At 56.7% G+C, this 14,080-nt stretch overlaps 1 protein-coding gene across 2 annotated transcripts; it reads left to right on the top strand.

The window, feature by feature from the left end:
- The first annotated feature begins 10,123 nt into the window (after positions 1–10,123).
- RPL38 (ribosomal protein L38) lies at positions 10,124–13,879 on the top strand. Of its 2 annotated transcripts, none has more exons than XM_006106477.3 (5): positions 10,124–10,189; positions 10,406–10,439; positions 10,584–10,644; positions 13,081–13,203; positions 13,815–13,879. In XM_006106477.3, exons 2-5 carry the CDS (start codon positions 10,437–10,439, stop codon positions 13,838–13,840), a joined length of 213 nt encoding a protein of 70 aa, XP_006106539.1. In that variant the 5' UTR covers positions 10,124–10,189; positions 10,406–10,436; the 3' UTR covers positions 13,841–13,879. The 2 variants fall into 2 exon arrangements, with proteins under 2 accessions (XP_006106539.1, XP_023603063.1); XM_023747295.1 differs by lacking the exon at positions 10,124–10,189 and adding an exon at positions 10,194–10,237.
- The last annotated feature ends 201 nt before the right edge of the window (positions 13,880–14,080 follow it).

Raw genomic sequence — 14,080 nt, 5'->3', positions numbered from 1 at the left:
GTCATCCAGCAAACCCTGGCTAGGCCGCTGGTAGCACTGAGGCCGAGCCCCGTGTGCAGGCCCTGTGTGAGCAAAGGCAGCCATTGTCGAATACAGATAACGCGCCCACACTATACGCAGCACGTCTCATTAGTACCCCTTCCAAAAAAGGCACCGTGGCTCCGAGGGGCCAAAGAATTCAGCTGAAAGGCACAGAAGACGGAGAGATCCATGAGACGCAGTCTCTACCCGGATGAGGTTGCCATCCAGGGCGGGGTGGGCCAGACACCAACCAGGCCGTTTTTAAGTATGCTTTCGATTGAATTACAAAACACGCGCCTACTATGCGCTGGGCGTCAGGCTAGCACAGCACACATTCACAGAGTGGACGGTACCATGACCGGCCCCCAGGTCAAGAAATAGAACAGCCCCCCAGGAACCCCCTTTCGTCCTTGCCTGTCACCACCCTTCCCAAAGGTGACCATTGCCCGGGCCTCTGTCACCATGTTCTGCCTGAACAACTAGATTTTTATCAGGGATGACAAATGCGAAGGGGGTTGTATGCCGGCAGGAGCCTGGAGGGACGTGTCCCACAGCCCAGGGCGTGAAGAAGACTCCGGGAGGAGGCCGTATCTGAACCAAATTCTGTCGGATGAGCGGGAGTGAAGGCAGAGGTGGAGGAAGGGCTGTGTGTGTAGTGCAGGGGTGTGGGGGGCTGGGGGGATCACCCAAGTGCATGGGTCCAAATCTCTCACCTGTGGCTACTGGTCTTCTTTCTGTCCTACAAAAAGAAGTGAGTTCAAGGACTTAGGGCCTGGCCTGCATGGCTCAGTGGTTGAGCATCAACCTATGAACCAGGAAGTTACGGTTCGATTCCCAGTTAGGGCACATGCCCTAGTTGTGGGCTCGATCCCTAATGTGGGGCACGCAGGAGGCAGCCAATCAATGGTTCTCTCTCATCACCTCATTGGCTATAAGTTAGTCACGTGGCCACAGATATCTGCAAGGAATGCTGGCATGTGTCGTTTCTACTCCGGGAGACTAGATGTGGGGATTTCTGGGAATCTCTGCTCTAACTTCCCTGTCGTGTGCATGCAGCCTAAGGAATGGGTTTGTCCTTTGGTATCAAATCCTTACCCACCCTTTCAGCAGCCTGGCCATGATTCTCTGTCCGTCATTGTTTCATCAAACACGTTATTATTCAGGGATTCCTTCCCTCACTCCTCTATCGACTCATGTACTCACCAGTTCATTCATTCGTTCATTCATTCATTTCTCAACAAATCCTATCCCCGTGCCTTGCATTCAGGGCATGGAGAAGACTGTGCAGACCCTGCACTCAAGTTGCTTACAAACTAGTAGGGAAAACAGCCAAGGAAACGTAGCATTTTAGTGCCCTGACGTAGGTGCTCTGAGAATGTGCAAAGGCTGCCCCCCAGACACCGTGGGCCCTAACCCATCTGGGGCTGCACGCAAGGTTCCCAGGGGGAGGTGACGTCCCATCTGAGTCTTGGAAAAACGAACTTTACAGGGACAAAGGGCACAGGGAGGGCTTTCCAGGCTGTGGGAATGTAGAGCAAGGCCATCCCCTGTCCATGGTGCTGACCCACAGGCCCAGGCAGGAGTCCCATTCGGGGGTGAGGTCAAGCCAGGCCCTGGCCCCACCTCTCACCCACTCGGGCTGGCACGCTGGGTGGGCAGGTGGGATGGCATGGTGTGCCATTTAGCCACACACTTCATTTTCGTAACGACCTTCCCATCTCCCCTCTCAGTCTTGCTTGTCAGTCTATGACCATTAAATTCCTCATTAGCAAATGAGATTTGGATGGGCTCATTAAGATGAGGGATGGCCCCAAGATGCAGCTGGCCGGGGGTGAGTTAGAACTCCTTTTCTCCTTCTTAATTAGAAAATAATGCAGCTCCCATTCTGTGCACCCCTCTCCAGGTCTAATATGAGGCTCCAATAGACCCCGGGGAGATATTCAGGGGGACCAGCGTAAGGAGAGGCCAGACCATAGTAGACAACAAATAGGATACAGCTGCTGATTCACACACACACTCCAAAGTCACCCTATCAGGGCCGAGGCGTCCACCACTTCATACTGAAGCCCAAACTCTGAATGTGACCTTCAAAACCCTGCCCGGACAGGTCCCAGCCCTTTTCCAGCCCCCGCCCCACATGTGCCCTGCATGGAGGCAGCGGCAGGTGGCCTGGTGTGTGGCCTGCTGGAACTGGCTGTCGTGCCAGCTCGTGAGAGCTGCTTGTTGCATAGTCAGAAGCCGGCACCACACGGGCAGCTTGAACTTGGCCATGGTGGGGGTATTTACACCACAGGAATTGGCAAATGCTCCAAAGTAAGAATTTTTTTTTTCTCGTCAGGAAGCCAAATTTTAGACATCTGCCAGCACAGCCCTCTCTGAAGGTCCCTGACAATGTCACGCACTTGGGTAGCTCCCCATCTTTGAATGTGCTGTTCTCTCTGTCAGGGTCTCCTACTGTCCCCTGAAGTGCCTCCTCTGTCTCTGTTCTCTGCCTGGTGGAATCCCGGTCATTCGTTGAGGCCCCGGGAAGGAGTCCGGTCCCCTCTTCTGTGTCCTGCCCTGTGGGAATCATATGCCCCAGTCAGACTTCCACCTTAGGGATCATGTAGCTCCTAAAAATGGAAACCCGTCCCAACCATCTGCAGGGAAAGGCAGGAACATGGGGGACAGAGCACCTCACAATACCCGGGGACAAAGGGGCAGCTGCTGTCACCGGCACCGGGGAGTTGACCCACAGCTGCTCTTCGGAGCCACCTCGGCTCTGACCTCTGCTTGCACACACCCGTGTGGCCTCCCTCGGAGAGGTGCCCTTGGCCCCCAGTTTGCATGAAATCCCGGCCCCATTAGCCAGTTAGCCGCAGACCAGGGTTGTTCCGGGTTAGTCCAATCCTCTGAGACCACGGGGTGTGGTCACAGGTCATGGAAGGGGCGGGGGGGCACAGCCACTGTCTCCTCCTCCGCAGTTGCCATGGGGCTGACTCTGGAGAGAGAGGTGGGGAGAGCTGGCCCACCTCCCGGGCTGGAGGGCAAGCTCATGAGGACCCCAGTCCTAGCACAGAGAAGACGCTTAGTAAGTATTTGTAGATTAAATGAATCACCTCACAGGTTGGGTCCTTCTCTCAGCAGCCTGTGACCCAGCTGGTCCCTGAGGAGGGAGGCCAAAGGCTTTGAGGGAGTCAGTGCCTAAGTAGTGAGGCATCCTTTTCCTCCAGTTACTCGCTGTGTGACCTCGGGCAAGTGGATTGACCTCTCTGTGCTTTGGGGGCCTCCTCAGTAAGATGGGGGCTGTGATCTCGCCTACTTTAGAGCTGTTGTGAGGAGGACAGGAGACCATCTTCCTGGAGCAGCTGGGGTGGCCCCTGACACAGAGCAGGCAGTGGACACAGGGGTAGCGCGTGTCCCCGCTCTATCCCGAAGCCACAGAGCAGCGTCCCTCTGCTCAGCGGCTTCCTCTCCAGGTCTGATGCTCTTCCAATCCCACCGGAGCCTGCTCTGAGGGTTAAATCCCAGGGTAGGGCCTGCTGATAATGGCGGCAGCCCCTCCTCCCCGCCCTCGTCCCGGGGGACGTCTGAGCTGAAGACTTCATCTGCTGTAATTAACAGGCCAACTGCATCAGTCTTGCTCCATTAACCGCAGAGCAGCCCGTCGGGCAGGGGTGAGAGGGAGATGATGATCGGGAAGGTGAGGAGGAGGTGGACAGGAGCCGGGAGTGACCAGCCGGAGTCCAGCCTGCCCGCCACCTCCCTCCCACCTTCTTTCGCTTCCTGTCCCTCCGACCCTGCCAAGGACCACAGAGGCCACAGGCCACATCTAAGCGGAGAAGGGAACAGCCCATGTCACCTGGCCAGGTGCTCCTGAGAGCAGTGGGTTGAGGGGAAGCCTTCCCTGGCAGAGCAGACTGTGGGGGAGCGGCCAGACACCCCCATCCCTGAGACTCAGCCAGGCAGGAGGCTGGCCAGGGCCACTCTGCCTCCATCCCGCCATCTCCAAAGACAGTGCGATTTCCAGACAGGGAGCAGCGCGGCTGCCCATGAGCCTTTGCGGGAGGCTGTGGCACAGGTGTCTCAGCACTGGGACCCCTGCTGTTGGCTCATCCTTATTGACAAGCAGGCAACAAGCAGCCGCCTCCCTGTGCCCCCCCCCCCCCCCCCCCCCCCGCCTGGGATGAGTCTAGATTCGCACAAACTGTTTCTCTCCGCTGGCACTAAGCAAGGAAACAGGAAGGACACGGGTAACAGGGGCCGCACGCCCCCTGCCTCCATGGGGGACCCTCTCCTTCTCCCTCCCTGAGCACACACGTGCCCAGAGCAGGTCCACACATGCACGCGGTGCCTCCCACGCTGGCACCCCACGGCACCTGCTTCCGGCTGCACAGCAGTCGCCAGCTTCTCTTTAATCGCCTCACCTCGGGAGCCACTGCAGCATCGAGAATTGCTTTTGGAAGCGCGGTCACCAATTTAATTGGCAGAACTTGTCCTGGGCGGTGCCGCAGAATGAAGCCACCCCTGGCCTACCTGTGTCTCAGGCTGTGCGCAGGCTCACCATGCACAGGATTCGCGCCAGCCGGAGCCCGTCCTCCCCCATGAACGGCCCGTGACCCTGAAGACAGTGCCTGGGTTTGGGGGATCAGGGAGTGTGGGGGTCGCTTGGGGGACGGACAGGACAGAAGAGAGCCTGCTGGGCCCTGGAGGACGTCTCTGCCTTAGACCCACTCAGGAGACAGTGACCTGGACAACCAAGGTCACAAGGCCACCTGAGGTCACAAGGCCACCCAAGGTCACAAGGCTACCCCACAGTGGAGGTGGCCGGTCCAAGTAGAGGAGTGGGCGGATGGAGGATCTTCCACTGCCTCTGGGTCCGCACCGCCACCCTGCTCTGTGCCCCAGGGGAGCCGCCCTGAACCTGTTGGGTTCAGCCAGGGTGATGCCCAGCAGGAGATAGATCGGAGGAAGGGAGGGACTGAGGGAGGGAGACAGTGAGCTGAGATACTGGGTCCCAGCTCTCGCCCTGAGCGGTGGCCACAGTCTGAGCTTGACCTTTGGCTGAAGGTCTCGGGCTGTGTGACCTCGGGCAGGTAGGTCCACCTCTCTGTTGAGGTCCGGAGGCCCGCCCTCCACACAGCCTGGCTGCCCCAGGTCAGGCCCAGTGGCTGGTCTCCCTCCTGCCTTCACGCACCTGCCTGCACCTTCACAACCGTCTCTTTATTCACTTGTCCTCCGTCACCTCGTCTTGCTTTGTCTGCTCCATGGGAGGGAGTAGTTAAAAGGGAGCAAAGTGCCGCTCCCCGCCACCCTCACCCCTGGAGGCCCCCCACCCACGTATCGCAGGCTCTGAGGCTGTCATTCATTTCATCTTGCTCCCCCACCCCACACCCGTCCAGCCCCACCCTCACCCGACTGGGCATTAACACTGTTAATACAAGAGGCCTGCCCACTCTCTCCCCTCCCTCCCCACTCCTGCCCGGCAGGGGGCGCCAGGCCCTGGGACACCACTGCCCATAGGGGTCTCCTGTCACTCACAGCCAGGGTGCTCTCTGAGCCTCGTGATTTATGGACTTTAATTTTCCTGGAGCCTCCGCCTTGTCCCTTCCTTCCCTCTGGTCTGTCAGGGTGTTTATCTCCCGCCCCTCAGCCCGCCCCTCCCCTGGTTTTTAATTTGAAGCCTCCTCCTGGCGCATCCTGAGCAGGCCGTCTGCGGCGGGAATGCATTAAGCCGCTGACAGCTCTATTGATTTCCTCTCCGCCGCCGCATATGCAAGATCTGTACAAGCTGATAGGCTGGCCTGTCCCCTACTTTGAGGGACCGTGCCCTTTCCCTTTCTCACGCGGATGTCCCCTCACCCTGGCACGCGCCGATGCAGAGGAGGGGCGCGTGTTTCTCGCCCAGCATGGCTTCCCCTCTGCCTGCCCCGTGTCTTGTCCTGTGGACACCGTCTCATCAGCAGCAGCTCGGGCATCAAGCAGCAGCTGATGGGGTGAGAGGGGCCGTGGAGGGAGGCAGGAGGTTTGAGGAGGTGTCATCTGTCAAAACCGACTGTGCCCTGCCCCCAGAAGCCCAGGCAGGCTCTCTGAGGGGTCCCCTCTCTCTGCCTGTATCCCCGAGCTCTGGGGGAGGGGATGTGGGCGACTCCAGCCCGCCTCCTTTCTCCAGGTGGAAGTTCTCCAAGTCCATCGGCAGCTCTCGCCTTGGACTCGCGCTCAATGAGCAGCCACAGAGCCGGCTGCTGGCTAAGCACTTTCTGTGCCTCGTGTCTCCTGGCTTCTCAGAAGCAGGGCAGCCGCAGACGGTGGTGCAGCTGCCCACAGTTGGCACGGAAGGTTGGGAAGGAAGGATGCGTACCTCTCCTCAACAGGGACTGAGGCTCGGAGATGCCCGGAGGCTCTGTCAGGGTCTCCCAGCCAGACACAGGGTTTGACCCCAAGACGGACTGGCTCCAGGAACCGTTTTCTTCCCATTTTCTCATAATGCCTCCTCCAGGAAGACCTCCAGGATTGGTGCCACCCAGTCTGATTGCTTCTTTATTATGGCCCCCCTCCCCGGAACATACAGGCGGTGAGGGTTTGCACAGTCAGGCAGGCTGCTGTGCGTGTGTTAGGTGGACTCTCCCCCGTGTGGACCGGCAGTACTGTTACTTGCTCTCCCTGGGCCCACCCCATCCCCAGCCCGATTGGTCCCCCAAGGCGCCCACCTGGTCCCACAGTGAGAAGCCTTTGGGTTCCCCCAAAAGCGCCAGCCCCCAGGCCCGCACCTGCCTTCTTCCCTCCCTCCCGCCCTTTCCCAGGGAGCCAAGCTCTGCGAGGACGCCAGACTCTCCCTGCCGGAACCTTCCCGATTTAATAAACAACTCCCTTCCGAGATGATGAAAGGCCAGCCCTGCCGCCGCCAGATGCATGGGCCCCTCGGGGGCCGCTTGGAGATTAAATGAGATGGTAGATATGAAAGCAGCCGTCAGGTATGAAATGCTATACAAACATGACTTCTAATTTATATCAGCCGTCACAGCCTGGATTTTAGGATTCAAGGCAGACAGGGCCACTTGCTCTCCACTTCCAGTCACGGCCTCGGCGCCCGTGTGGCCATGTTGGGACACCACACCAGGGCAGGGGGTGACCCCCAGACCTGGAGGAAGCCCGATGGCACTGGCTGGCTTTTTACATGATCCCGTTGAGGCTTCACGGCAGCCCTGCAGCGGGGAGAGGAGGCAGCGGCCCCACAGGCCTCGCTTCAGAAGCCAGCAAGTGACGGAGGCGAGACTGTGCCCCGGTCCACTGTGCGGGGAGCCGGCAGGGGGCCAGCCCAGGGCGCCCAGGCAGACCCACCAGAGCAGCAGAAAGTGGGGGAGGCCGATTAGGGTGCCCTCCTCTATTCCTTCCCCCCTCCCCCCACCCTGGCTCTCGAACCCGGGCCTCCATGTCCTGCGGGGTGCACCCTGGGCCCCTGTAGACTTTTCCACGTGTCTTCACCAGGGCGCTTCTGTCAAACACGGCATCCTGGCTGCTCTCACAGGGGTCAGGGCTGGGGCCGCTTGGTTACCGCAGTCGCGACACACCGGCAGTCGCTCACCCTCCCCTGAAGCGTGGGAGGCGCCCCCTCCAGGCTCCTGGCTCCCCCTTTCAGTAGCTGCCGTTGTATTGCGCCATTCATCCCCCCTGGAGAAAAAACTTCGGTACTTGAACAAATTTGCCTCTGTGTGTTGTTACTACTCATCTATGTTCGCTTATTATACAACGCAAGAGGGCGAACATCTGTCTCTCTGGGATCTCTGCCAAAAGGGAGGCCCAGCCCTCCCACTGTCCCTGTCCCCGTCCTGTAGGCCCTGCAGTGGGCAGAAGCACCAGGCATTCACTCAACAAATATTTGTGTGGACCTACTATGTGCCGGGCACGGCGTGGTCCAATTTAACCCTCCATTTCTCCCTCCCTTCCTCCACCCACCCCTTCGTCCCTCCCTCCCCATCTCTCCATCCCTTCATTCATTCATTCCTCCATCCCTACACCTATCGACCCACCCTGCATAGAGGGAGTGAGCGCTGAAGCTGCATCCAGCTTGAGAATCCTACAGTGTCCGCATTGAGCACCCACTGTATACATAGATGAGGACTGCATTTCAGGAGCTGTCCACAGAACATGGAACCCCTTTCTCGCCTTCAAAGAAAGTCAGTACAAATGTATGAAAGGTTGGGGGCTGCTGCACAGTCTGCGAGAGGTGGGTGTGAGCACCGACTGCATGGCTGACGAGTGTCCAGAGTCGGAGCAGAAGGGTCGTGTCTGAAGGGGAGGTGGGAGCTGAGCCCTGGAGGTGAGCAGGGCTTGTTATCGGAGGAACAGTGCAGACTCAGCCTGGGGTCAGTGCCTAGCTCGTTAAGAGGCCAGTAGTTTGGGCCCGGAGGGCAAGCACCTGTGGTGGAACAGGTGGAATAGAAAAGACCAGAAAGGCATCAGCCCCACGTGGAGGAGGCCGGCTGGCCAGGTGGAGGGTCTGGGAACGTCCCTCTCAGCTCGGGGTGGAGGCACCCATCCCTCTCAGGCTGGGCCCCAACCTTCAGATGATCTAAAACAGCGGTTCTCAACCTTCCTAATGCTGTGACCCTTTAATACAGTTCCTCATGTTGTGGTGACCCCCAACCATAAAATTATTTTCGTTGCTACTTCATAACTGTAATGTTGCTACTGTTATGAATCGTCATGGAAATATCTGATATGCAGGATGTATTTTCATTGTTACAAATTGAACATAATTAAAGCATAGTGATTAATCACAAAAACAATATGTAATTATATAGGTGTTTTCCGACGGTCTTAGGCGACCCCTGTGAAAGGGTCGTTCGACCCCCAAAGGGGTGGCGACCCACAGGTTGAGAACCGCTGATCTAAAACGTCGCCCCTCCCAGTGGACTGTTCCCACTGCTGACACCCAGAGGCGTCCGCCGTTACAGAAACAGGGTTTGGCTTCTGCTAAAAGGCTCTCTAGTACAATCAGAGGAATTGGGGGGTCTCCCTGTTGGTGTACTCTTCCCTGTAGCCCAGCCCCCCGGAAATGCGCTCAGCCTGGGCTCGTCTAACCGGAGAGAGATGGGTGAGTTCAAAGTGAAGTTCATGGTGAAGTACTCTCTCTTCAAGTGTAATAAACACACAGGGCAATTACATTCTGTTGTGCAGTTATTAAATTTTTGAGAAACAAATATAATAAAACATAGACATTGGTAGCGAGGTTAAAAATAAAATAAAGGCAGAGGATAAAAATAAAATCGATAGCCACGGGTTTCCCGGAGCCCACCCCCGCCTGCAGGGAGGTTACCTAAGAGTTGAGAGTCATTATGTGCCACGAAAATAACATCTGCATGGGCCGAGGCGGCCAAGGAAGCGCTGACCTCCCCACCGCCAGCCCGTTTTAGGTGCAGCCTGGGCTCCGGGATCTGAGCAGCGTGGGTTCAAGTCCTGACTTCTCTCCCAGCTCCGACAACCCTTCACAGCTGTTCCCATGGGTAAGGACAAAACCTTGGCTATTGGAATTATTTCCAGAAGGCAATGTGAGGAATGCCTAGAAAGAGGTTCTAAAATATACATAAGAAGGCCCCGCCCCGCTGGTATGGCTCAGTGGTTGAGCGTCGACCCAGGAACCAAGAGGTCACGGTTCGATTCCTGGTCAGGGCACAGGTCTGGGTTGCGGGCTGGATCCCCAGTAGGGGTGCATGCAGGAGGCAGCCGATCGAGGATGTTTCTCTCTCATCTGTATTTCTATCGCTCTATCCCTTTCCCTTCCTCTCTCTAAAAATCAATAAAAAACACATAAAAAAAAAGAAGGTTCCTTCATTCAAATGAGAAAAATCCCCGTGCAGATGCCCAATGCACAGGTCTAATGACAGTGGTAGATAAAAGATTTAGGTCTTCAAACTGGATCTAAAATAAAATCTAGCAAAGCCAAGGGGCTGGGGGTAGAAAAGGGAAGGGATTGGAGGAGGGAGGCGGTCGTTCCAAGCGAGGAGCTGCACTGTTAATCTAGGCCTACAGGGGGCAGAGGTGCTGCAAAGGGAAGGGCGAACGCCTACCTACTGGTAATTCTTGACCCTTCGCAGACACCGTACCCAGTTTCCTCCGGGGGAGGGTTTAATTGCCCGGAAACGGAAGTTACGTTCTTTTTCGCCCTCTTCGCCTCTGGCTGCTTGTTGTAAGTACCTCTTGGGCGGCACACAGGGAGTAGTGGGGATAATCCGAAGTAATCCACGACCGAGAGAAGTTTGCGGACCCCCGGCCTGGGTCAAGGGTGCGAGGAAAGAGGATGGAGTGCACTGGGGCCAGCATTTCGGGGGGTCGGGGAGGGAAAAAACGGGGCTCCCTGTTGGTCCCCGCGCCCTGTTCACGCTCATGTCTGTCCTCCCCGCAGGCGCCGGCCGCACGCTCCGTGCCTCGCAGCCATGGTGAGTACGGCCCCTGCCTGAGACCTTCCCGGGGAGGCGGGGGCCCCGGGGCGAGGGTCTCCGGTGGCCCGAGAGGGGCCGGGGACGCGACCGTCGCCAGGATGTCTGGCCCGCAGCTCATGCCCCGTTTTCTCTGTGTCGCAGCCTCGCAAGATTGAGGAGATCAAGGACTTCCTGCTCACAGCCCGGCGGAAGGACGCCAAATGTGAGTGGTCGCTCGGCGGTGCGGGTGGGAAGGATCGCGTTGGCGTGGAGCGGCCCGCACCCCGGGCTGCCCCGGGAGCGTCTTCCCGAATGCCAGGCGGGAGGCCCTTTAATAGTGAACATTTTAAAAAAAATCGCTCCCTCGTGGCTTGGGTTTGGGGCTCTGAACGGAAGCTTTACTGGGTGAACGTCTGCCAGTGCGTGTCCCGCAAACCCGGGATTGGTGCTTGCAGGTTCGGTTCTGGGCTGAGTGCAGGCCCTGCTCGAGGGGAATTTTATTTACTAAGTAGTTCCACCCCTGCGGGTCTTCGTGTCTCGGGGTGTATAAGGGGGGAGGGGGCGATGCATCAGAAACATCAGGGCGGGCCTCTGCTTGCTGTGTGCTGGCCCCTGGTGCCCGGGTGGGTATTCTCATTCCTGCACCGGACACGGGGGTCCTGCCCTTACCCCTTCGTTGTAGTTGAAGGAGGTCTGGGGGCTTGTGCTCAGTGCAAGACAGAACGTGGATTCATGCGCTGTGTTAACCCAGAGTCATCTCCTTAAAAGCTTCCTCTCCCCCTGAGGGTTCTCGCGAAGGGAAAGTCAGATCTTTTGTGGACGTGGAGCCGGGACGGGCTGGGAGCCGGTCCTCGCTCTGCTCCTTGTCCCCACGGGAGGAAGTGGTGTCGGAGAGCCTTCAGTGGGTTCTCAGGGGACAGCGAGGGCCCTGTTTGTGTCCCTGGGACCTGCCGCAGGCTGCGCCTTTGACCCTCTGGTAACTGGAATGAGATGGCGATCACCTGTGGGGGGTGAGCAGCGGCTGGTGGGAGTGCCCACCCTGCCCCATGGGAGTGGGGACCACGGGTGCCAGGGTGGCTGTGTTGGTGTGCTGTCCTGCGATGAAGAGGGGGTGATCTTCATGTCAGTTTTAGTTCAGACCAGGGAATTTGGGGTCACTGCCTGGTTCAGTCCCAGCTATAGCGATAGCGGTCGCGAAGGTAAGCATGACACCATTTCCTTGTGTTGGGGGGTGACCATGTATGAAGATCCATTAGAGACCTTAATGCATTGGAGAAATGACACTAAAGCCATTGATTCGTTTGCATTTTAATTCTGTTTGGGGGCCTGATTCTAGACCGTTTGTCCTGTGAAGACGGGTCATGGCCCCCTGGACAGAATAGGGCATTTTTCAATTCTAAAATGTACATGATGTACAGTGTACATTTCGCTGCTAGGAAGTACATCCCCATTGCATCTCCAAAACTCTAGATCTTGCAAACTGAAACTGTGCCACTAAATCAGTTTGACCTAGGGACCTCTAAAATGAGATCAGACAGTGTTTGTTCTTTGTGACTGGCTTTCTCATGTAGCATAACGTCCTGGAGGCTGAGTCACCCCTGTATGGATAGACCACACTGTTTATCCGTTCATCCTGCTGCAGACATGGAGGGCTTTCCACCCTTTGGGGTATGCACCTGTAGCTGGAATTATTGCATCATGTGACGATGTAGAATACACGTCTTTTAAGAGATCCTATACCTTACAAGTGCTATAGGTGTACAGCAGGTGCTAGGGCTGATGCAGCTACTTGAGCGAAGGCGGCCAGTGTGTGTGCCGGCTGAGCCACCGTGCCTCAGCTTCCTGCTCAGTGCCCTGTCCCTGTAGCAGCTGTTGGCAGAAACGGGGTTGTGGGTACAAGTTGACCTGTGCTGCTGCTGTGACATGCTAAGTGCGTGTGTCTGGTCAGGTGCTTGGGCTGAGGCACAGGAGTCCTGTTCGGCCCTTACCCCCGGCCTCTTGATTGGCTTTCATGTTAACAGATCCTGCAGGCGAGCGCCTGAGCTGTCTTTAAAGAAGTTGGGGTGCGGGGTGTGATGTCCCTGAAATGACTGGCCCTCGGGGAAGCAGCTGTCTTCCAGAAGCCTGACCAGACTCCCCAGATCTCACACCCTGCACTGGGGTTGGGCTGCAGTTGGGGCTCCTCGCCGTCTGAGTGGGGGTCCTGAAATAGAATTCGGAGGCAGTGAAGAGCCCAGAAATGGGCTCCATGTCAGTTTTAGGAAAAGTGTGAGCGGACACTCACTGCTCTTTCCCATCGCCCCCGAGTGGAGCGGCGAGTTCTGGTCCCAGCAGATAGCCCATCTCCTTGCTTTATAAACTGCTTCCTTCCCTTCAGAAAATAAGACGGGGACAGTGTTCTAGGGTGTGTTCAGCGGACAGATACATAGACAAGCCGTGAAGATCAAGCCCCAGGTGCTTGAGTGTTAATAAACGGGAAAAGCGGGTTTCCGGCGGTTTTTGAAGATTGAGGTCATAGAGGGCAGCTTGTCCTCTGTTTCAACGGGACAGGCACAGCTGTGGCTGTGGTTGCGGTCACAAGTGCCACTTTGTGCATTTGTATAAAGCAGGTGAACTATGTGATGTCTGGTGCAATTATTGATTTTGGTCCGTTTGATAGCTGTCAAGATCAAGAAAAATAAGGATAATGTGAAGTTCAAAGTCCGGTGCAGCAGATACCTGTATACCTTGGTCATCACGGACAAAGAGAAGGCCGAGAAGCTGAAGCAGTCCCTGCCCCCGGGTGAGTGAGCAGGATTGCTGGGCAGGTGCGCAGGCTGGGCGGTGCACCTGTCGCCGTCCTGTTAGCGAGTTGTGCCCAAGGAGAGGCAGGTCCGTTTTGTGGTCTAAGCATCTGCTCTTGCCACTGTCCTGCGAGCGTGGTGATCTTCAACGTGGTGGCCAAGGCGAATTTGTTTCCCTCTTTCATGCTTTTCTAGTGCAGAATAGTAACAGCTCACACTTACTCTGCCTCATTTCATCCCACCAGGCAGATACTGGTTTTGAGGAAACTGATTAAGTACCATAGGCCCTGAGCATGTGTTAAACAAAGGTCCATCCTGGGGTGGAGGAAGCCCCCCAGGGAGTACCAAGCAGCTCCAGAGGCTGCCTGTCCACCCTGAAAGTTAGCCGGTACTGCTCGCGTGTGAGGGCCCGCTGGGCCCCTTTATAAAGGCTGACAGGAGTTTTTGTGTGGTTTTTTTTTCTTCTTTTTATCAAACACTAAATATTTTATGCAAAACCTCCCTGGTGGGCTTAATGTCTGAGCGTTGTGAGCCTTCTTAGCTTAAGAACAAACCCAGACAAGCAGCGTGACTGTCTTCTGATGCCTCGCGTTTGCCTCTCTTGCTCTAGGTTTGGCGGTGAAGGAGCTGAAGTGAACCCGACATGCTGATCTGTATTAAAACGTTAAAAATCTTCTCGTGTGTCTTGTCTTTGAAGGCCGGAAGGGAGATGTCATGGGTTGCTAGACTCTGGTGGGGATGGGCTGGGGGTCCTGGTGGCAGCCTCCTTGCATCCCTGATCTTGGGCTGTGGTCCCAGTGGACAGAGAAAGCTGTTTTGTTTGAGCCTAAGTTTGAACATCAGTAGATGGCAGTAGGCAGAAGAGCCGGATGTTTG

Source organism: Myotis lucifugus, unplaced genomic scaffold (genome assembly GCF_000147115.1).
Source record: "Myotis lucifugus unplaced genomic scaffold, Myoluc2.0 scaffold_834, whole genome shotgun sequence".
NCBI classification, from domain to species: domain Eukaryota; kingdom Metazoa; phylum Chordata; class Mammalia; order Chiroptera; family Vespertilionidae; genus Myotis; species Myotis lucifugus.
Note: the sequence above shows the minus strand (reverse complement) of the source record. Positions and strands in the feature narration are given on the sequence as shown.